At 40.8% G+C, this 25,143-nt stretch overlaps 1 protein-coding gene across 4 annotated transcripts in view; it reads right to left on the bottom strand.

The window, feature by feature from the left end:
• Window positions 1-25,143, bottom strand: part of ttbk1a (tau tubulin kinase 1a) — a 54,984-nt gene that overhangs the window by 6,812 nt on the left and 23,029 nt on the right. For all 4 annotated transcript variants that reach the window (XM_044343329.1, XM_044343339.1, XM_044343346.1 and 1 more), the window contains 8 exons: window positions 23,635-23,700; window positions 21,502-21,594; window positions 20,235-20,360; window positions 19,990-20,144; window positions 18,627-18,840; window positions 18,182-18,354; window positions 17,722-18,062; window positions 17,024-17,205 (listed from right to left, as the gene is read on the bottom strand). In XM_044343329.1, the coding sequence (XP_044199264.1) occupies window positions 17,024-17,205; window positions 17,722-18,062; window positions 18,182-18,354; window positions 18,627-18,840; window positions 19,990-20,144; window positions 20,235-20,360; window positions 21,502-21,594; window positions 23,635-23,700 (1,350 nt within the window). The remainder of the gene's footprint in view (window positions 1-17,023; window positions 17,206-17,721; window positions 18,063-18,181; window positions 18,355-18,626; window positions 18,841-19,989; window positions 20,145-20,234; window positions 20,361-21,501; window positions 21,595-23,634; window positions 23,701-25,143) is intronic.

Raw genomic sequence — 25,143 nt, 5'->3', positions numbered from 1 at the left:
CCTGGGTTTTGTAGTATTGACCATAATTCTTACAGACCTGAATGAATAAAGGAACATGCCCAAAAATGTCTAATCAATGGTCCATTGACCTGGAAACTGCTGTAGATTCAGCGCAAACCAGGAAGCAGGTTTGTTTACTTAAAATTTGTTTTCTCAAGTCATGGAATTATGTCCAAAATTACAGAAATGTGACCCAGGTTGTAGAAAAATAACCTCATCCATCCAGAGCTGTCAGCTGACTCATTAAATACTGAAGAAGTCCTTGATGCCTTTACAGCATCATCACTTCCTGCACTAACAAACAAAACACTGGGTGTAAATTTTCACAACACTGCAGAAGAAAAAGATGTGATCAGTAAGATCTGATGTTACGGATTCTCTAACTATCAGGACTAATAAGGCTCCTGTTGCTTCTTTATCATTTTAAAGTCCACTCAACAGTTCTGATCCGTGAGTATCCACTGTAGTAGCAGTGTGAGTTATATACAAAATAATCACAGATGTTTTTCAGTCAGAGGTGTATATTCACTGTGTTTTCCTTGTGGTAATTACAGTACAGTGCTGTTTTTTGTCATTTTACAGTCAGAGGTGTGCGTCGTACAAACAGTAGATCTCATGCAAAGAGTGGTGACAGTCGGTAAACAGTCTTTTGGTACGACATACTGTCATTAATGCTGCAGATCGTTTTTTTAAAAGTCAGCAGAGTGAGCACGCTGACAGCTTTCTACTGCCTGTTTTTAACTGAATGTGGCACTGTGTTCATGTTGACACAGGACAAAAACATTGACATGTATCAGTGACAATCTTGTACGGTAGGTGAATCATTTTGCAGGCGTGCAAAATAAAGATAGCAGCTAGTCCACTTCATACATTCTCTAAGTGGTTGTACTGTAATGCTATGCTAAATATAAAATGGTCAGGAGACCCTGAACTCCTGTAAGCAAGCAGCATGAAAACAAACTCAGGTTATCCTCATCAGACTGAAGCGTAATGAGCCAGCACTGAGGGACACCCCCTGCTCAGGCTGAGATAACATTAATGCCTCAAATACAAGCTTAATGAAAACAGCAAGTGGTGCATATTTAGTTAATGTAGCCCTTTAACACATTGAGAAAGCAACAGTTTGGCTTTCATTGCACAAAACGGCCGTCCTAGCTAGTCTCTTGTAGCCAGATTTTGAACTATTGGCATAAATTCGTTAGCAGAGACAACTTTGACTTCGGAGAAGAACATTCAGAGCATGAAACCACAGACCGTTGCTTTGGTATGACGTTAGCAGTGGCCACATGTGGAACAGTGCTTCATGACTCAACACTTCAACAAACACAATGGTTCGTTGTTCTTACGGTGATGTGGTGGAGACTACACACACACACCGACAAACTACCTCAAACATGTTTTTAGATTTTCTACTAAAAGCTCCATCATGGCTGAGGATTTCATCAAAATAAAGACTTTTACGTCTTTTAAGGATCTTTTGCTGTGATATTATAAGAGAGCGTAAATGTGACAAATTCTTTTTCTGTTTTGTCTTTCTGTTTTTGTGGCTGCTGTGGTTTTGTTGTAAGATGTTTGTTTCCATGTGGACTAATGAACCAATCAGTGTGTAGACACCATGTAGACACTGACGACAGCCAACGAGGCTCTGAACAGTGGAACGGACTTAGCTAGACTACGTCTAAGTGAACTATTGATGTTGTTTTTCTAGTATTGTTCTTTCCTGGTGGTAAATCCTCACTTCTTTTCAAGCATTTCAGAGCAGTTTTAACAGACTGTTTGTCTGCTTGACACATCCTGTTTTGCAGGTTTTAATCACTTGAATTTCTGTTGATTTTTAGTGTTTCTGGAATTTTGCATCAAAATAATTTTTTAACGCTGTTTTTGACCAAACACCACACACGCGTAATCAAAGCTCGTAACGCTTTGGGTTGGATTAGTGGATGTTGGTTGTTCTGACTCTTCCACTAAATAAATCACCAAAAAACTATTTTTAACAATTTTCTTTTTAACACTCTGTCAAAGAATCTACTTAGATCTTACAATTTCAAAATGTCGAGACATGTTAACGTACTTTCACTCAAACCAACAAATAACACAACAACATCCTTCTTGTTTTCCACTGAACCAGACTCTGGCTACATTTCCTATGCATGCCCTTAATATTATAACTGTAAAGTTATTCTGTCTTACTGTTTATGAAATGGACAAAGTGGCGAACTGCGCTGTGAAATGAGAAATCCTTCGCTCTGCTCTACTGGAACCATTACAGGATCATACTGGTGGTTCTGCAGGTTTTATCCTGATAAGTTTTAATGACAAAACAAAGTGAGTATTTGTCCAAATCATCCATCAGCTTTTAAATTGATTTCCCTCCTTTCTGGCGACACATGGTTTCAGTTAATCTCTGTGAAAATCAACTTTCAGAGACTTGACATTTGCTGCAGAGAGATAATCATCACCGCCAACTTTAAGCCACCTTTACTGTTTAGCTTAACTTTAGCTAACTTAAAACTGTAAAACTGTGCAGCAAATTCAGTTAATTCCAATGAAATTGCTGCGGTGAGTGGATTCCTTCACTGGGGCCACGTAAATTTGCACATTTTGTGATTTTGGTCGACGGCTACGAACACTATGATACCAACGAGTCTCAAAATAGGGAGAAGCCCAGAGAGCTGGCTAGCGAGTTAGCGGTTAGCATGCTAGTTACAGCAGTTCAGCCTGCGAGTTATAATCACTAAGGCAACAACCGTCCACATCCACCTATTTCACGTCTTTCACAAGCAAATGTCACTTCCTGTTGTGACTGCTGCTTTATCATGTTGTCCAGCAGGTGAGTTTAGCAGCAAAAAAAACTCTCAACTTGGTGGTTTGTTTAAAAATGCTTCAAGTCTCTGCAGGTTGATTTAGGGAAATGATCATAAAACATGTAAACTACCAGTATGTCCCTTTAAATAAGTCTTTTTTTTTTTAACATCCCACATTTCACTTATTGCATCTGTGTTTTGCATCTATGTAGCGAGACTGTCGGCCCGACCTGATCCCCCTCTCCGGTCTACTCAGTGATAAAGTGCTACAGTGAAGTCCAGCAGTAAGAAAATAGTGATGGAAAGGAAGCACGATGGAAATAAGACAAGTGATCCAAAAACATCACAAGCTGTTGTCAGAACCAGGAAAACCTCAACACAGTCCACTGCGAAATAGATTTCAATACACGATGAAGCTCACTGCCAAAACAGACAAAACTAAGATGACACATCAGTCAGCTGTATAACTCTTCATCACCTCTGCTGGCTCAGTCATAGACAGACAGCCTTTATAAACCCCAAACAACCAACCAACACGACAGCCCAAACATACGATCTGATGGACCTTTAGGTCAAACATCTGATAGGAATATCTTACAGTGTCTCCACCATCTGAACAAACAACATTAATAAAACTTACTGGCAATTATGAATGAAACGGGATCAACCTTGTCCTCTGGAAGACCTTTAGATTTAACTCAAACACAACAGCCAAACATGGAACAATGCAGGTTTGACTATGAGACATTAAATCCCCACAACGAAGACCAGCTGTGGTTTCTAAACATACTTCTAGGCCTGTTATCTGGAGATCATGACTTAATTATATCATTAACTCGGTGTTGGTCGGCTTCCTCTCCGTCTCCAGATTGAGAGGAACGACGTCATCATGAAACAGATTTGGACAAAACAGGAAGTACAGAAGCCACAGATAGGTCCTGATCAATACTAAACTGTTTCTGATATCTACAAATGACACGATTATTAAATCCTGATCTCAGGATTAAAGTACAGCTGAAGCTGATGGGAATGTCTTTAGTTTTGTGGACATTTGAATAAAAACCAAGGTATTGGGCAAAGTTTGGTCCGATGATGGTGCTAGATGAAAAGTCAGAGGATCAATAACGTTATAACAATTCATCCTGAGCGGAACATAAATGTGTGAAATTTTATGGCAATCTATCCAATAGTTGTTGAGATATTTCACTAAAAAACTAAAATGTGAACCTCATGGTGGCGCTAGAGAAAAAAAAATCAGAGGATCATCAAAGTTATAATTCATCGTCTGGGGAACATCAATATGTGTAAAAAATTTGGTGCCGATCCTTTATGTAGATGTTGAGATATTTCACTAAATAAGTGAAGACTTTGACCTGCTGGTGGCGCTCAAGCAGCAACCTCCGGGGCTGCAAAATGAAGCCAAAAACTGCAGTTCCTTAAATGAACACTAGAGGCTCCAAAAGCGAGTCAATCCCCATAGACCCCCATGTTAAAATGTCCAACTTTACAGCAGAAATAAACATGTTTACAGTCTGGTACAAACAACGGTTTTGGTCTCTGTAGCTAATTTACTCTTTCATGACAACTGTACGGGGGGTGAATTTTTTTATAACTCACCCGTTTAAATTTTATTAAGCCGTAAAGTTCTGCATAATGAAGGACATGGCTGCTTTGAGTGACAGGTCCGCCAGCCGCTAGGTGGCTTGTTTCAGCCGTTAGGCCCCGCCTCTTTGCCCATTTTTGATTGGCTGGGAGTTACGCAGAGTCACGCACTGCCAAGATGGCGACGGCCGGAGCGGCTCACTTTGAGCTTCAAAACCGCTCTTCAGAAACCAACGAGTGACGTCACAGTAACTACGACCATATTTTTATACAGTCTATGGTGGCACTAGAAGGAAAATCTGAGGATCACTAAAGTCATTAGGATTCATCCTCTGGAGACAAAGAACCCATGAACCAAATTTCATGACAATTCATCCGACTGTTGTTGAGATGTTTCAATCTGGACCAAAGTGATGGACCGACCAACCACCATTGCCAAAAACCTTAAATATGAGTGCAATGTGTTATCTTAAGAAAATGAGAAAATAAAGTCACAATCTCCAGATAAAGGACCTAAAATAAAACCACAGCTGCTCTCAACTTCATCTTCAAACATTCTTCATAAGTTTTATCAAACGAGAGAAGCAACAAAGTGACACGAGGACCAGAAAAAAACACGGATATAAAAATGGGTTTTGTACCATTCTGTAAAACTTTTCTCTAGATATGGTGGTCCTCAACCGCAAAATACAACATTTTATATTACAAAAAACAAAACAAAAACAAGGATAACATTTCGGCGAATAAATAAATGAGAAATTAGCTAACTTGCTAAAATTAGCAATTGCTACATTCAGCAAAAATTATCAGGTTTTCACAGAGTTGTTTGTGATTTATGTGAGATTTGTTTTTAAAGTGTTAAATGTTTTATATTCTTGTCTATTGTCAATTTACTTTCTGTTTTCTCCTAGTGCTTGTCAAGTTTTTCATTATTTTTAAGATTTATGAATAAATATGAAATAAATATTGTGATTTCTGTGATATTTTGGATTGTTGACATTTGTTTTGTGAATTGTTATTGTTGTATCCGGGTTTCTGGATTTTTGTTTTGTTCGTTTGTTTTTATGAAATGTAATCGTGTATTCACTTTGGATCATTTGTTTCCTAAAATTGCGCTCTGCTTTCATTTTTGTTGATTTTTTTTTTTTTTTTTTTTTTTTTGTAAAGCATTTTGCACTTTAGGGCCACCGTACATCTGCCCAGTGAGTCAGCACAGGAACAGTTTTTATTCTAAAAAAAAAAAAACAAAGACTGATTCACGCCTCACTCCTCTCTCTCTCCATACACAACATTTAATGAGGCTAGAATCAGAGCGAGACGTTCGGGTCACTCGTTTTGTGTCGGTGAAGACGTGAAGCGGTGTCGGTGTATTGCTCGGTGGACGGGATGATGATCGGAAGGGGGGGGGGGGGGGGGGGAGTCGAAGGTCTTGGTGCAAAAAACTTGATCGCCGGGACGACCTGCATTCCTCGACGATCGCTCCTTCATTTTTAGCAGGAAAAGCAGGAAAAAAAACATCAAAAAAAACAAACAAAAACGCACAAACACTGTAAAGCTTAACAGTCTGTTAGCAGTCCCACTCTGTTCCTCTTTCCTCTTCCAGTTTTCTTTTCCACTTTCCTCTTCCAGTTTCACATGATTTCCACCAGTTTGCCAGTTTGTGGCGTGTGCAACATCAGGTTTGCAGAGAGGCTTTTTTTTTTTTTTTTTTTACAGTTTATTGCATGGAAAATATTTCCCGTCATCAGCACTTTTCTCTCCTCTTCTTCTTCTTCTTCTGTTCCTCTGCACAAAAAGTAATTGGTAGAGCTACGTGTGTGTGTGTGTGTGTGTGTGTGTGTGTGTGTGTGTGTAACTATACGTTTGTTTACCAGCACATCAGTGTTGCTGTGTGCCAGTAATATGGCTTGTTGTGTTTAATTAACATGTGTGGTTATTATCGGGCTCTCAGTGTGTTGGGTTTATATGTGTCTTGTTTCATATATATGTGTGTATGTTCATGTATGTGTTTATATATGCAGAACCAGCCACCCGGGCGCCCCACACCAACAAGATAGAAATATGCAAATAAATATGTTTTGTTATATGTATATATATATTTATTTCAGAGTGTCCTCCCTGATTTTAACATAAATCTCTTTTATTTTGAAACTGAAGACAGTTCTTCTCATCTATATAGTCAAATGCTTGTTTATAATGTTTTTATATTTGCACTTTGAATTATTAAATAAGATGTTTTTCAGTCTCTGATGGACTTTTATCGTTATATTTCACATTTTAATGATGAAAGAATGAAACCATAAATTAACAAATACATTATTTTAATTGTTAAGACTACTGTTAATTGCTGCCCTTAATTAACTCCTCAGTGATCCAGACTTTATGTGTTGGGACACCAGGGTGGTGTCGGGGGGGCCACGTTCGGCCCCCGGGGGCCCTGAGGAGGCTTTGACTGGCTGTGCATATATGTGTGATTGATATGTTTGTCCATGTGTGTGTTATACCTGTATATGTCCATGTCATGTATCATTATATCTCACATAACATGCATACTATCACGTATGTCACATGTATGTGTGTCATGTATGTGTGTGTATGTTACATGTGTGTGTGTTATGTATGTGTGTGTGTATGTTACATGTGTGTGCTCTGAGTCCGTCTCTCAGTCCTCTCAGCTGCTGTTCTTGTTCATTAGCTTGGCTAACATCGTCTGCAGCTGCGTCCGCGACATGTTCAGGACTGAGTGTCTGCTCCGAGGGCTGCCGGGCGTCGGCAGGGTGCCGGCGTGCCGCCGCCGCGCCGAGTTGGTGGTGGCGGTGATGTGGGCGGGGCTGCTCTCGGCCGAGCGGCTCCTCTGGATGAAGCTCCCTCCTCCGTGGGGGTACTGCTCCGTCTCCAGGGTGGAGGAGGAGAAGACGTAGGAGGCCAGCCTCCTCAGCTGATTGGGCCGCGGTTGGTGCCTGTCCTCCTCCAACTGCAAACAGACCAATCAGAGAGAGGGGGAGGGAGGGGAGGTTAACGAGCGGAAACAGACTCTTTGTAAAAAAAATAAATGTGTTTTCCTACAGCTACACGTCACCAACACTCTGATTTGGCTTCCGGCCCTCGTCTCCATCCCCTCCCTCACCGACTCAGACGTTAGACAGGAGAGAGCCGATTGGTGCTCTCGCATATCTAAAGCCTTCAGCTGATTGGTTCAAGGTCGAGAGGGGGGAGGAGCCTGGGGAGAGAAGCTGAGCGAGTGTTGGTGTAAATCTGGCACTCTGACTACAGTTACAGCTATTAGCTAGTTAGAAGCTATTAAATAGTTAACCGGACAGTTGAGCCAATAGACTGTTAGCTGTGTGGGTTGCCAGATTGGTCAGACTAGCATCCCTCTAGCTGGAAAAATGGCGTTGAAAATATTTTTTCCCCACAAAGAAGCACTTTAAATGAACACAAAGTCACCAGCACGAGCACTGCACATATCTCACTAGTCTACAACAGTATGAGCCTGCACAACTGACAGTTTGAGCTTTTTTTGATTTCAGAAGGAAAAAAAAAAAAAATTACCATTGGAGATGCAAAAAAAAAAAAAAAAGAAACAGGGAACACAAAAGAGAGATGGAGTCATCAAGCACACGAAACACAGACACACAACGGAGGAAAAAAAAGGGAGGAAATATGGCTGAACAGAAGGAGAGAGGAGGAACAGAAACTGAGTGAGAGAACAGAGGTAAAAGGACTATTCCTAAACTGTGCTTACCCCGAAACATCACTTTATTTCTTCTTGTGTTGTCCCAATGGCACCCTCGCTCTTTTCTCTGTCTCCTCAGGTGAGTCAAACTTGACATACTGTGTACTTTTAAAGCGATTAGGTTGGGGGGCAAAGGCATCAGTAGTTATGTGGAGGAGGAGGGGGAAAGGGGAGAATTGGAGAGGAGTAAAAAAGAGAATGGCAGTCCTCGATGGTTGGCGGCGGAGAGCTCGCTCTGAGTCTAGCGGTGACAATCGGCACGAAAAAATAAAAAGAAGATCGAAGCAGAGCTCGCTAAAATATCACTAAAACGGCACTGACAAGGCCTTACGTCAGCTGGTGAACGATAGGATGTTACACTGCAGATAAAGTGAGATATATTAGTGAAAAATGTTGCGTTAGCCGTCCTGTAAACAGCAGCCACCAAGTATGGAGGACCAAACCTGACTTAATAGTGAATAAAATAAATGAGTGCATGAATAAATAAAATGGTCACACAAATGTTGAATTTAAAAGCATAAATGAATAAAAAAAAAAAAAAGAAATAAAGAAATTCAGGAATGAATCAATAAATCAGGTCATCACACCCATGAGGAGGAAAATCCTGCTGAAGGAAAAAAAAATAATAAACTCCTGAGGTGAAAATAAAACATACCATAAATGTGGAATTCATTTATTCCACATTCATTTTCCACAAAACCTGCTGTGCATATTCAGACTCCCCAGAGGATCAATCCTAGTGATTCTGGTGACCCCCTGACCTTTCTCTCTAACGCCACCATTAGGACAAAAAAATATATATATATATTATGAAATGTCCTGATCTCATTCCTGCTCCCCAGAGGATGAACCCCTTTAGATTTTAATGATCTCATGATGTTTCCTAAAGCGCCACCATCAGCTTCACTACTGGTGAGACTCTAAACGCTAAAAGTTTTGCTAGAAAAGAGCAACACGTGTTGTCCAAAAATGTTTATAAAGTGTCTCGGTAAGTCATGTCAGTGCTTTTCCTGCTTTGATAAGTCAAAATGTCAGCTGTGAAATGGTCTATTGTGGCCGTGATGAACACCTGCAGCCTGTAGGGGGCGCTAGAATATAGGACTTTTTCCCTAATAAGTCAGCTTTGGTCCTCCATAACCTCCATAAGTGCTTGATGTGCTGTTTAATACGAACCTTTTATCATTTAGCCCGAGATAACAATTTAATTTTTACTATTCGGTGTTTGTTTTAGTCTGTTTTCATATACATGATTGTCACTAAACCTGACAAGTTTTCAGAAACTTTATTTATATATTTATTTTTATTACCTATATCTTTAATTTGCCAAAACCAGTTAGACGAACATTAGACGACTCTTCATCTGTATATTTTTTGTTGTCGTCTTGTTGTCACTGAAGTGCTGTCAGGTGTGTTTAGTGATTGTTGAGCATGTTGTTGTGTTGTTGCAGGCTGAGTGAAGGTGCCGTATGCATGCATGACAAACAACGTTATGTTTCTGGTTTCTCATTTTAAAACCCAGTCAGTCAGAAGATGTCAGACGTGTCAACAGTACAGTCGACTCTTCTCTTTTTTCATGATTGACTGAGCCGACATGCAGAACACATTTCCCTTCCAACCACTGAGAGTTTCCTTTTGTAATTTCACTGACTGATTTATCTTTAAAATCTTCCAGTAAAAATGAGAAGCCTGCGACAGGAAGTTCACCGGATTCATATTAAAGGTACAGAAAACATTTATTTAATCACCAAACACACATCTGAATGTTCTACAGTGTCGCTCGTCTGAACACAGCAGCTGTATATGAACAAATATGTCGTAATATTTTGTCTCGACTTCTGACACTTTCCCTAAATGTGTAGTATTAATAACAGAAATGAATGTGTACAAAACTCTGAACAAAGATTTATTATCTTATTCTGTCTTCAAAACCCAAACTTTCCTCCCAGCTCAAAGTTCATGTTATAAAACTGGATTTAATGAGTTCGTCTTTTCACCTCAACTCCAAAGAACTGAGATCAAACATTAACTAGTTTAAATGTCATTATCAACTGATAAAAACAGACATTCGTAGCATTGTTTCCAAATCATCAGAATCTCGAGGACGTACAGCCGACATAAGAAAACCGCTTCAGCAAAGAGAACCGACACCGAGCAGGAAATCTGCTTAACAACAAACTACGTCCCCGAAAATGAACCAACACGTCTGATACTATCAACAAAAACTGGCAGTGATGAGCTTCACCAAACTGGTTTTTCACAGCACTGAGACATTCACTCAAGAGCTCCCAGAATGTTTTAATGGAAGAATGTTGAAAGTAGAAACTCAGCGGATGGTAGTTCATGTTACTAGAAGCTTTTTAAGAGGAACTACACGTTTATGTTTCCTGAGAAGAATTAAATCAAAGAATCTCAAACATTGAGATTTGGAAGATGGAAGGTGGTTACCAGAGATGTCTACATGTATCTTCAAAATCTTAAGAAAAACAAGATCCATCATGCTTTCCATAATAATGGTAGTATACTAAAACGCCATGTAAAATGCGCTAATGCTAAAATCCCCTCCTTGATAAAGACCTGATGCTTCATGATAATGTTTGATGGAAAAATTCAAACTATCATTTCAAATGTCAACATTGAACCTTAAAACTCAATAAACAGCGATTTATTTCCATCTTTACTACAAAAATGTCTTTGTTAGCGCATTAGCTTCACTTGATGACGAGTTAGCGTCATTAGCAGCTTCTTCATAGGCAGCAAACAGCTCCAACATCTTCCACTGAGGGCAGCGTGTATGTAGCATAAATATTGGTAATAAGGGATCAGTCATGTAGTCATGAGTGATCTGGTGCTTGTTGTTTTATGAAACTTTTATTATATCATTGTTTATAAATTGTATTTTCTTGTGTTTTGTGCTGTTTTGTAGATATAGTGATCGACCACTTATATGGATCAAAAAGACCCACATAGAGGGGACGTTCTGGCATAACGTTCCCTAAAAGTTCTCTAAAGGTCACGAATGTCCCAGCCCTATTAGCATAATATAGCTAAAGTAGCTAGCGTTAACCCAAGTGTGCAGTGCTCAATGTTCCAAGTAAGCTAGCATTAGCTTGGGTCCAAGCTGGCAGGGCGTGTTTCTTGAGCGTGAAATGCAACACCCAGCATGTGGAAGGTCCTGGCTCCTAATGGAAAAGATGGTCCTGACCATAAGCTGCAACTCTGGGCTTCAAACTGGTTCCAGTGAAAACCAGCGTGTGATGTCACATGTCCAGCTTTATACACAAGCATTAACGACGGCTCCTCAGTGTCTCTGTAAGTCATACTTGAGCTCTGGAACTGACATCTCAATGGGATGGAGCCATTATCAATGTTATTGATTCCTGCTGTGCTTTTCCTGCTTTAATGTCAGCTGTGAAAATGGTCTATAGTGGCCTTGATGAAGACCTGCAGCCTGTAGAGGGTGCTAGCAGGACTTTAGACTGTTGGTATTGTGATTAAAGTCCCAAACCTTTACAGAACATTGGGGACGTTCCTAAAACGTCTTCTTTTGGTTATGAAAGTGCTGCAGTTCAGAGTTCCCTAAATGACTTTATGGGGACCTTAAACTCACATGGTCACGTTACAAAGAGAACATTTGAAACATTAACAGAATGTTCCCATATGGTCCTCTGTTGCTCATATGAGAACGTTTCATTGAGGACTTTACCAGAACATTCACATGTGGGTCCAAGTTGTTCATATAATAATGTTCCCTATATTTACTTTCGGGGGACCTTCCATTTTGGTTGTTTTATGGCCACATTGCAACATTACAAAGAGATCATTTTACTTTAAGAGAAGGTTCCCATATGGTTCCCATATGGTTCCCTGTTGGTCACATGGGGACTGTGACTGTGGTTTGTGTCTGTGTTGCAGGTCCTTGGATGGGTGCGATGCCACTTGAGTACTGACTGGGAACACCTGGCCAGCACCCCAGAGATTACTGAAGCCTGCCTGCAATGATTCCAGCTCTCTGATCCCTTTCCAGTTTACCAGTCTGTGGTTGTTTTTGTGTTTCCCTTTTTGGTTTGCACTGACGACATGCACAACACATTAGAAAACCCATTCAAACATCACTGATACTGACTTCCACAGCCCATTGCAGTTATTATTGTTATTTACTTTAATAAACTTAAGTTTGAGCCATACGTATTGCTCTCTGCTCGTTAAGTAGACATTTACATGCACATAGTCTGATTGGTAAATGTTTAGTCACCAATGTGTTAATCAGATATGTTGATTAAACATATTAAGTCATTTTTAAGTTCCACAGAATTTCAAATTTAAATTTAAATTGTCAATCAAGCCAGATATCCTACAGCTCCCACAGCAACATTTAACATCCTGCTCAACATGATGAGAATTTCTTGCATTAGACAAGAATGTTTTATGGTATAAACGCATTTTAATGGTATTTCAAGATAGCAATTTTTAGGTGCCCTAAAAGTTCTGCAAATGTTCCTGTAATGTTACTAAACATTCTGAAAAGGTGATGCAAGGACCAAAAAGGTCCCCTAAAGGTTCCTGTAACATCACTAAAGGTTCTGCTATGAACGTTTACGTTATGGGAACGTAATGTAGAGGCCAAATAGCGTCCCCCTACCCTTTAACAAACTCAACATCGTGACCATCCGGGAACGTTCTGGGAGTGTTACAAGGAAATGTTCTCAGAACGTTATGGGAACGTACAGTTTCTAGTAAACATACAAATGCTGTTTAAATCATTTGCTTATAGTAATCAAGTAGTTTCATTTTGGGTCATTTCATACATGACAACAAATAAAATGTAAAACTACGTTAACAGCCTCGTGGTAAACGTCTGCTGTCAGCTGGTTACTGCTGCTTGATTGAAATCAAGGCGGGAAAAAGAAAAGTCGTCGTCACCTCAAAGCTCACGACAAACTACCAAAAACAAACCAATGAGACGCAGCAGCGACACAACAAGCGTTTTTTGAAACAGTCAATAAAATTCAGTAAATAGCGAAGCTGCTTGTTTCATCACTTTATATCAATATAATAAATATAAAATGTCAATCAGAAGGTAATCTGCCTGAGAAATAAAGAAAAAAAGGTGGTTATAATAATCATCTGCTTATAGTGATCAATTTAACCCAGACAGACATGATCACTAGAAGCAGTTTCCACTGGACTTTATTGTTGAGTTTGATGTATTTTAAAGGCCCGTATAGGGACGTTAATGGCAAACCAGTTTAGGCTATAAATGCTGTGGTATGTGTGGCATTAGAGCACGCTATTGTGTCGATACAAATAAAATAAAAATGAAATAAAATCACCTGTTGAGTTCGACTTTTCAACATTCTTCCTGCAGCAAGTTTTCTGAGCCCCTGAATGACTGAAATGTGTTATAAGTTCTATGAAATGTGCATCCAGGACTGAGATCAGAGGATCAGTTTATACAGAACTGCTGGACTTCCATCACCATTGAAGTGTCACTATAAAGATTTGTTCAGGGAATGGCCCGAGACAGTCCTATGTCCAATACCCAATGTCCAATGGGGATCAATTTAACCCAGACAAGGTGTTTCTGTTATTCTGTCCCCCCCCCCTTGTTTTCCTCTAAATGGATTTTGAAAGACGCTGCTTTCAGATTTTTGGTTCAAAAGTTGCCACCAAACCAGTAATTTAGCCAAAATGAACAGTTAGAGCTCCTTTACACTCTGTCAGTTACAAGGGAAACACAGAGACGACGCTCTTCGTCTCTTTTACAACCCGAACGAGACCCAAACATCCGTCAGTATCGGATGATTCTGCAAAACCCCTGAATTACATCCAATGCCAACGTTTTTAAAACTCTCACTTCCTACGATATCTGTGTACGACAACTAACTGTGTTATTGGTTATTAGTGAAAGGTTAATAAGTTAACTGCAGCTCTGTGACGTAAACTCTGGTTTCCCGCCTTTTACTCTCCCCGACGCTCAACGTTGGCACTGGACGTAAATCACGAGGTGCAGATTCATCGAATAACTGCTTTTTCTTTTCTTTAATGTGGTCACAGAGCTTAAACATTAAAAGTGTGTGTGTGTGTACATGTGTATACCGTGTGTGTGTGTGTGTTCAGTGTAAAATCAGGTGGTGAAACTGAGTCATTCAGACTCTGATGTGTTTAGAGAACAAGAGAAACCAAAGCAGCACAACAGCATCATCAAACATCCTGACATTTAAACATTGTAGCTGCTGCAGATTGAATCATACAGCTGCTGTTTCCCCCACTCATCCCTTCAGAGGTAAAACAATGATCCAACGCAAAAGTCATGGACAGAAACCAAAATAGATGGACGAGATTTCAACTCTGCTCCGATGACGGCAGCACCGTTCAGGCATCTTTACGTGTCACAGGCAGTCGAATTAGACAAACTGTCACTTAAAGAAGTTAAAACTACTTAGAAGTGAACAGAAAAACCAATCAGATAAAGGAGTCGTTCACCTCGTAGCCAATCAGAGACGTAAATAAAACACCAGCATCTGTATTTTGTCACGTAGTTCTTTCATCAGTGCTTTTAAAAAGCTGAAACATGATTCTGAGATAAATGAGTATCTACTGTGGCTCTGGACAGAAGAAACGATTATCCTGCTTCAAGAACTACATCTCCCATGAGTCTCTGAAACGCCAAGTCAGCAGAAAAGGGAAGAACAGGAAAAAACCTCCAAATATTCCGACTCTGGAACGTCGACATGTTCCAACATGGTTTCATGTTGTCGTCACAGCAGATAAACAGGATTAGTTGTTTTTATTCTGTTTATATATTTGTATATTGAATACAGATGTAATTTATACATATTTGTGTAAGTTATCAAGTTGATACAAAGACTGTATCAGTTTTATCTCTACAGACGTCACTTTGGACCTGAAACATCTCAACGACTGCTGGATTCATTTTTATGAATTTTAAACAAACATTCATGTTCAGCTCAGGATGAATTAAAATAACTTTGATCTTGACGTCTCATCGTCACCATCGTCTGGTCAACATTAGTCCAACACTAATAACATTCATCATCATCATCATCCTCAGCTGTACTTTGTGTTTAATGCTAATTAAAAATATATTAGCATGCTAACACGCTATTTGTTCCTCTCTCACCTTGTTACTATCACACAACATAATACAAGATTCGACCTGCGACGATTAGTTGATTAATTGATTCAATCAGCAGAAAATTAATTAGCAACTATTTGGATGATTGATTAATCGTTTTGAGTCGTTTTTTTTTAAAGAAAAAAAGCTGAAATTCTCTGATTTCAGCTTGTTAAATGTGAATATTTTCTGGTTTCTTTAGTTTCTACGACAGTAAAAAGTAATCAACACATTAATTGATAATGAAAATAATCTTTAGTTCCAAGATGAGACTCTAGATCCAGCACCTGAGTAGATATATTTATCTTTATTTACCTTCTGCAACAAGTTTCAGCTTTCTATAAAAGACTGATGAAAAAACTCCTTTATGATCAAACACACAGTGAGGAACAGATGTTACTAATATCTGGTTCTGGTTCTGGTCAGCTGACAGAGACAGGATGTTGTTACTCAGTAAACGACCTCGAGCAGAGCGACTGCCTGTGACGGCTGCTCGGCTGCAGGACGGTGCTGCTGCGACGCTGCAGACGAACTCCTGCAGGAGTCCGTCTGCCCGTCATCACTGTCACATCTTTTTAAAGGACAAGTCCAGCATGAGTCCAGCTGTTTCGCTCGTTAATACCTCCTCTAAAGTTACGATGAACCGCAAACCGAATCAGGCTAAAAAGGCACAAAACTTCATCAGACTATGTGCTGATCAGGACACATGTTCAACCTTTTACCTCTTCAGTTATTCTAATAATAATAATAATTTATTGCCCAACATGAAGGTCTACTTTCGAAGCCTTCTGGTGGAGAAATGCTGAAGCTTTTATTGATATATGACTTTGTTGGTCTAAAGGTGTGTTCAGACAGGAAGTGAAGCTATTTTATTTACCTTGAATTCATGTTTATTTGCCCCAAAAGGTTCGTCTGACTGACAGAAATCCATCAGTTCTTCCTGTTGTTTCCCTCCAGTCTCTGTAAATATACGTATGAAGCAAAAACTCCAAAACCCAGAGACAGATGTTCGTGTCTTTCCACTGACTCTGTACATTACGTGTGATATTATATGTGTATTATATGGAAAAGCAGGCTGAGAACTTCTCTCATTATCATCAGAGCAGATCTCAGGTCTGTTTATCTCGACTTACTCTGCAGGTAAATACTCAACTTCTACAACTTTACACCTTATTAACTGAATTAATTTCAGAGGATTTTACGACTTGAACGTCCAACTGGCTGATTTTGAACTTTTAACCTTGAATGTGTTTAATGTCTGTGATTGTTTCTGATGCTGAACGTGCTTTTTGTTTGTTCTTGATCTTGATCTCTATGAGATTATTTGATTAAGAAAAGCTAAATGTGCTAAAATGTGCCTCTCGCTCTGTCTGAACAGTAACAGCAGTCAAATTTAAACAAACTGGGAGGAAACCTACAGTCTGTGTGTTTTTACATGCTGCTCGCTGCGTCTCCTCTTCAGTGGCAGGAAGTCGTCACATTTAGACGTTTAGTTTGTTTCAACTCAACTACACCTGAACAGTAAACGTGTCATGAAGCGAAGGACGGCATCTCGTCATCGTCAGTGACAGAAACCAGGAGCGGAAATGAGCGAACATGCTGGATTTGTCCTTTAAGCTGCATGTTAGCGGGCAGGTGAAGGAGGCGGAGCAGCAGCAGCAGCCGCCGTCCTCTCCGCTCACCCGTCCGCCAACACGCCCTCAGAGAGCCGGGGCTCTCCTCTGATTGGCTGGCCGGGTCTCTTACCGGTCTCTGAGGTCCAGTGGGCTCGGACTCTCTCCGGCGGGGGCGTCCCGACGGCAGCGAGTGACAGGGCGACTGGGCGGGGCTCCCGCCGCTCCTCCTCGACGCCTCCTCCTCCGTTAGCGTTAGCATCCCTCTGCTGCTCTCCCTGGTGTGAGTCTTTGGACGAACCACCAGCTCGCCGCCTGCAGAGACACAAACCAGAGTTTCAGATGAGCTCGGAGAGTCGATGTGGAGGCAAATATCTTCTGATGATTTGAAAAGTCTAATTTAGCAGATTTACATGAAACTTGCAGGTCTGAGGGTTTAATGTGGGGTCGTTAACGTCAGAAATATGATATTTAAACATCTGTTAATCCACCGATCGCTGTGATTCTGTTGGAGTTAATTAAATTTGCTGCAAGAGTTTGTTGTTTATTTGCTGGTTTAACTGTTTTTTATTTAGATAAAGTTCTTGTGCTGTAAAACATTTGTGTTAAAATGTGCGATAAGAATAAACTTCTCATCATTAATGTTATTAATTATGCTTGTACTTCCTGCTTTGACGAGTCAACATGTCTGCTGTGAAAAAGGTCTTCAACTATTGTTGTGATCAAAACAAAGGTTTTATATCTGCAGAATTTGATCAAACCTGCATCAGGACAGAATCCACTTCCTGAATAAACTGCTCGTCTCTCTCAGGTGTGTACAGGAGCTCCTACCTGCCGCCCGGAGCCGCCTCCTCTCCTCCTGCTCCTCCAGGGGGCGGAGCTCTTCGGGCTCCTCGTCTGTGGTTCCCGACGTGGTCGGCTGGAAGTCTCGTAGCTCCGCCTCTTTGTCGATGATCACCCACTCCTTGCTGTCGAAGTCCTCCTCCTCGGCCAGCGGCACGGAGCGGATGAAGGCATTGCTGTGCGCCTCTTGGTCGACGGACGCCACCGACACTTCCTGGCGGCCGCTGATCTGACGGTCGCCTCGGCAACCGGGGTCGACGGACAGCATCTGAGCCGGCTGGGAGGAGTAGACGTGACGAGACGGCGAGCCGAGGATGTCCATCCGAGACCTGGAGGACACGCAGAGGAACGTGACGCGACTGTAACTCCGTCATTCTAACATACTAATAAATAACATTATTAAAAAAAGATTATTATGTCTTTTTTAAATATAAATGTCAGGTGTCACCTCTGTCCGTAGGCGTCGGCGCGGCCCTCGGCGGCAGACAGGCGGTCAGATTCGGGGCTGTTGACTCGGCGGTATCGTAAGGACCGACCCTGACCCGTCGGTGACTCCGGGGCTCCGACTCGAGCCGGCGACACCGGACACGCACCCCGCCCCGACTCCTCCTCCTGAGCCCCCTGACGACAGACAGGAAGTGATGTTTTAAGATCCAACATGACAACAGCTGAACGAACTGACGACCACAAAGCCATCCAAAGCTTCGGATTGTCGGTGGAACATTTTGAGACTCAGATACGTCTCTTAAAGTTATTCATGCAGAAAATGGTTAAACTTAAATAAGAATTATATATAGAGGATTATAAAGGAATATAGAATACACTAAAATACAGTGGAAGTTGATGATTCATGGCTGAACTTGAGGTGTTACTCTGTGACCGTCGGTTCAGACCTTGTTAAGGCTGATCCTGAGTCTGTTGCGGTTGAAGTCCGTGTCCTCCCAGGCCTCGCCCGGCTCCCCGGTGTGCTGGACGGGCGTTTCCCCAGGGGGGGGCCGGCTGGGCGGGGCCGGGGGGGCGTTCTCCTGGTCACTGAGATGTTCGTCCTGCAGAACGTCGTCGGTGTTCTCCCGCTGAAGGTCTCCAGGAACCGGTGTCACGATGGCTCTGTGGACAGAGGAACAGATGCTGATGTTAACTAATTATACAATGTATTAATCAGCAGTGAGGTTCAACCATGGGACTTGCATCGGGGGGCCGAAACCGGTGCTGTGGAAACACAGGCCTATGAATCAAGACTTTGAATGTGTGCCCCATATCCAAAACTAAACCCCAGCACTCCCAGTGACTGGAGGCTCGTCTCATTAACGTCATGCTTGGGAAAAATACAGGAAGGATTCATTATAAATAAACTGATACCAACAGTGATGTCTGAATGTAAGAACCAGCATGCCTACCTCCCTACGTCTAGCACCATGACTACCTTTGTTAAAGCCAAACCTTCTTGGTTTGTGGCGACAGACATAAAACAGCAAACAACGGTGAGGGTGCTGCTGGCTGACATGTCCGAGTCCTTTGATAGGGTGGACCACGCCCAGCTGCTGCAACATCTGGCCAACACAGAGCTGTGCCCTAGATGTTTAGCCTGTGGACACAACTCTTCTTTTATTCCCTTCACCATACAGGCATTGAACCAAGAACCACTGAACCAATTTCCACCGAAGTGGAGAATAAAGTCAATCTATCTATCTGTCAATCTGACAACACATTGGACATTGGGTATTGGACATAGGACTGTCTCGGGCCATTCCCTTAACAAATCTTTATAGTGACACTTCAATAGTGATGGAAGCCAAGCAGCTGGATAAATGGGTTTGATTAAACAACATGATGCTCAGTGCAGAAAAATCAGTGAAACTGAGAACCTGCTTCTCCAGAATCCCACCACAACCTGCTCATCTGTTTCTTGGGGAACAGGACGCCCCGGTCGTGACCACCACCAAGTACCTAGGCTTTCACCTGGACTCTGTAGTGAGGAAAGCCTCTAAACTCTGTGAGGACCTTGTTACCATCTACACTGCTGTGGTCAGGATGTGCCTGGAGTCTGGAGACTGCTATTTTCCAAATCATACAAACAAACTGCAGATAAATTTGCGAGTCTTGAAGTTCTCTCACATGTTAAACCAGAATGAACCTTTAACGAGTGTGTGTGAAGCTTCAACACCAATAAATTTCTGTCAGTTTTGTGGTTTCTGTTGCTCAGTTCTACTTTAGGAGGCGTGAAGCGTCTCCTGCAGCAGACAGGTTGGTTCTTACCCCACCATGGCGGCAGTGGGTCGGGTGTTGTGCTGTGGTTGGGTGGAGGCACTGGTCGACAGCGTGACATCACTTCCTCCCTTCTCCCAATCAAAAGGCTCATTCTCGGTGATGATTCGCTCCTTCATGCTGTTCTCAAACACTGACATCAGCAGCTGGGAGAGGACAGAAGCAGACGGACTTGTGAGTATGGCGTCATGTTTAGACACACTGTGGACCAACCGGCTGCGTGTGTCTGTGTGTACCTGGTAATCCGGTTTGGTGTAGTAGTCCAGGGCCAGGACGTGGTCCAGGAAGATGTTAAACTCTGAAGGCATGTGTTTGAGCAGCATCCGATGGTCATAACGCTCTTTAATCTGACCAACTTGTTCCTGGAAAATAAACAGCAAAAATCACTCTCAGCTGCAGTCAGTTAACGAGGATTCATGTACAATTTGAAATATAAAACTCATCGAGCAAACACAATCGTCAAAACCAAAGTTCATGTTGGTGTTTGTTCTCTGATAATACAGCAGGAGAGTCTTGCAAAGCTTAGAACCCGACCGATTGTCATAAAATGAGCTCAATTTTTAATTTTCATTTGGGAATGGGCTTTTTCACGCTCCTTTTAGCTCTGTTTTGGTCTCCACCAACTCCTGAGAGAAACATCTGACTCTTTAGCTGCTGGATGTTCCACTTTCTTCACCAGCGAGTTTCTAACTTTGTGTCTGCTGTTTCATCAGAGACTGAACCAGACAGGAAACTCTGTGAACATCACTACAAATGACCGTTTCCCATGATGCACACTAATTTGATCGATTGTCAAAATAGACTCGCTCTTTTTATCAGCTTCTTCTTTCTCCAAGCAGCATTGTGTTGAATCAAACCCAACGTTTCAGTTTACGCCTTCATCAGGGGCCAAACAGGAACTTTTTATACATCTTCAAACATCACACAAGGCCTCCTGTAGGATAATTACATCATTCAGTAATCGAGCCATCATCTGTGTCTGTATTGTTACCTGTTTTTGTTTTACACATTTTGGCGCCATCTTGTGGTTAAATCAAAACCAATCAAATCAATCAATCAAATTCCAGTATAATTTCCCACAAATTGTATCAAAGCTAAATAATAGTTAAACGTAACTTGTGAGGAAACACCTCCCCGTGTGCAGCTCTTCATTGGTCCATGTGGTGATAGTGTGATTAATTTATGTTTCTAAAATTCTTCACGTTTCCATAGCAACAGATTGAGATTGCCACCTCTCTTAATGTGTAAAAGCAAAAACAGGTAAAAATACAAGTGATACAGATGATGGTTTGATTACTGAACAACATAATTATCCTACAGGAGGCCTTGTGTGATGTTTAAGATGTATAAAAAGTTCCTGTTTGGCAAATCTATAAAAATATAGATTAGTGCAACTTTAAAGATTTTATTTAAATGTATCTGGTCTTACATAAATATAAAGTATACAGTATGGTCTTAGACACAGAGGTAATTATTGTTCATGTTCAGGTGAAACAGTCTGACCTTATCTTTGATCTTTCGCCATGGCAACTGTCCAACAGCGAACTCCACCAGCATGTAAAACAATGACCACAGGTCGTCATGGCGACCCATTTCCTGGAGGGACACAAACACAAACACATTATTTTGATAAACATGAGTTTTCTAATTAGTTATTAGTTCTGCGTTCTGAACTCTGCAGTACAGCTGCAACTAATGATTACTTCTATTATTGATTAATCGCTTCATCTGAAAAACATCTGATCACAATAACGTGATGTTATTAGTAGAGCTGCAATGATTAGTCGATTAGTTGCCGATAATAACATTAATAATCGCCAATTATATTGATAATCAACTGATCGTTTTGAGTCATTCTTTTTAAGAAGCAAATGTCCAAATTCTCTGGTTCAGCTTCTTAAATGTGAATATTTTCTGGTGTCTTTAGTCTCTGTGACAGTAAACTGAAGATCTTTGAGTTGTGGACAAAATGAGATATTTGAGGACATCGTCTTGAGACACTGATCACCATTTTTCACTGATCGACATTTTATGGACCAAACAACTAACCGATTAATCGAGAAAATAATCAACAGATTAAGCGATAATGAAAATAATCGTTAGTTGCAGCTCTCGTTATCAGACATCTTGCTTGTTAAGTATTCAAAAACCCAGAGATCATCTTAAGACAAGCTAAAGCATTAAATTCTTTAATTTAAGATGCTAAAAACATCAAACGTTTGGTATTTTTACTTGAAAACCGACAATTTAAAGCTTAATGATTGACGGATTATAAAAATAGTTAATTTTCTGTTGATTGACTGGTTAATCAACTAATAATTGCAGCTCTACTCAGACATGGATCATGTAAAGGTCCCTCAGAGAACCGCTGACGTTCTGCTGTTGTTGGTTGAAAACGTCTTAAACTTTGATATTCAGTTCTTGCTGGAGATGAACACGGCTGATCCACACTGACACTCATCACATATCAAACTCAATACTAAAGCTTATTGTACAAAATATTGTAGAAAACCATCAAAGCAAACCTTTAATTGCAGGTTATAGTTTCTCTTATCCTGCACTCAAATCTATTTCAAGTGCTTTACTCATTTTAAAGCTACTGCAGCCTGAGCTGTGTTACCCCTAACCCTAACCCCAACCCCTAACCCCAACCCCTAACACTAACCCTAACACTAACCCTAACACTAACCCTAACACTAACCCCTAACACTAACCCTAACACTAACCCCTAACACTAACCCTAACACTAACCCCTAACACTAACACTAACCCTAACACTAACCCCTAACCCCAAGCCCTAACCTTAACCCTAGCCCTAACCCTAACCCCTAACACTAACCCTAACACTAACCCTAACACTAACCCTAACACTAACCCCTAACACTAACCCTAACACTAACCCCTAACACTAACCCTAACCCCACCCCTAACCCTAACCCTAACCCCTAACACTAACCCTAACCCCACCCCTAACCCTAACCCCTAACCCTAACTCTAACCCTAACCCTAACACTAACCCCTAACACTAACCCCTAACCCTAACTCTAACCCTAACTCTAACCCTAACCCCACCCCTAACACTAACCCTAACACTAACCCCTAACACTAACCCTAACCCCACCCCTAACCCTAACTCTAACCCTAACCCCTAACCCTAACACTAACCCCTAACACTAACCCTAACCCTAACTCTAACCCTAACCCTAACACTAACCCTAACACTAACCCCTAACACTAACCCTAACCCCACCCCTAACCCTAACCCCACCCCTAACCCTAACACTAACACTAACCCCTAACACTAACCCTAACCCCACCCCTAACCCTAACTCTAACCCTAACCCTAACCCTAACACTAACCCCTAACACTAACCCTAACCCCACCCCTAACCCTAACCCCTAACCCTAACACTAACCCTTAACCCTAACACTAACCCTAACCCCACCCCTAACCCCTAACCCTAATCCTAACCCCTAACTCTAACCCTAACCCTAAAATATAAATATTAAAAGGTGTTGGTGACCAATATAATAACAACAGTCACTTCAAACAGAGACTCTGGGTTCAGTGATCCATCCATGTTTCATCAGAATAAACTGAATGTTTCATGTGAACAGACGACAAACAGCACTGACCTTGTTTTTATGAGCGTTGACTGAAGCGTAGCGGACCGTCCCTCTGAAACCTGCCACCGTCCTTGGCTGAACACAAGACAAGAATTAAAAGAGTTTCATCCACAGTGTTTAAGATTGTTACTGACTCTTTAATTAATCTGTTTCTATGTTACATACTGCTGAGTTTGTGTTCTTGTTCTCTGACTGTGATCATCTAATGTAGAGCTGCAACGATTAGTCGATTAATCAATCAGCTGCCAGCTATTAAATGAATCACCATAATAATAACTGATAATCAATTTATTGCTTTGAGTCATTTTTTAATAAAGATACAAATGATCTGTTTTCAGCTTCTAAAATGTGAATATTTTCTTGTTTCTTTTGTCCTCAATGACAGTAAACTGAATATTTGAGGACGTCGTCTTTGGGAAACACTGATCCACAACTAATCGATTAATCCAGAAATCTCTCTAATCTCTAAAATAATCACAGTCTGGATCTAATTAGGACTGCAACTAGCAATATCGATTTATCTGTTAATTATTTTCTTGATTGATCGATTAATCGTTTTGTCTTTGAAAAAAGTGAAAAATGGCCGTTATGATTTCCCAAAGTCAAAGATGACGTCTTCAAATGTCTTGTTTTGTCTGATCGACACTCCAAACCCAAATATGTTCGGTTTACTATCATATATGACCAAGAAAATCATTAAATCATCACATTTGAGAAGCTGAAACCAGCAAATATTTGCATTTTTTCTTACAAAAATGACTAAAACGATTATCTTTCTGTCAACCAGCTAATCGATTAATCGACTAAATGTTGCAGCTTTAGATCTAATGATCTTATAAAGACGGTAATGCCAAGATCATTAAAACAAAAACAAAATGTATGTTGCTTATGACAAGATCATGATATATTTATTCTGTGATCAGGAGAAAAACATAAAAATAATTAATAATTTTGGCTCAAACTTTTATTTTATATTCAGTCCAATGACAAACTGAACGGAAACATGAGATCATCTGCAGGAACAGAACAGAAAGATGCTGAGTCATGTTTCTGATAAATAATAAAAAATTAAAACCAAATAATGACACAAACAGAAACATCAGCAGAGGGTCGCGCTGCATCTGCTCAGCCTCCATCCAGACCAATTAAAGGGGGTTTCCATGGTGATATTATTCATCTTTACACGGTGAGCAGGATGTGATGACACGTTTTGGTTACTATGACAACTGGGAGATGTGATGTAAGACGTGAAATTATTGGATCATCCACAAAGATGGGCTCCACACTAACGTTCTGTTGAAGTGAAGTGCATACTATTTACAGAGAAATATTTCAGTATGCAAGCACGGGACACTACGCTGGCATCAATATCCCACAATGCAATGCAGTAGTGACGACAACAACAACAACATAACAGGCAATGGCGGACAGTGACCAAAGCAGCTCTGGTGTCAATAATGTTTCAGTTTAACTAAGGTTTCACTTTGCTAGGCGTCATATATTTTCTAAATTAGTTCA

Source organism: Thunnus albacares, chromosome 3 (assembly GCF_914725855.1).
Source record: "Thunnus albacares chromosome 3, fThuAlb1.1, whole genome shotgun sequence".
Lineage (NCBI taxonomy): Eukaryota > Metazoa > Chordata > Actinopteri > Scombriformes > Scombridae > Thunnus > Thunnus albacares.
This window is presented reverse-complemented; position numbering and strand designations above follow the sequence as displayed.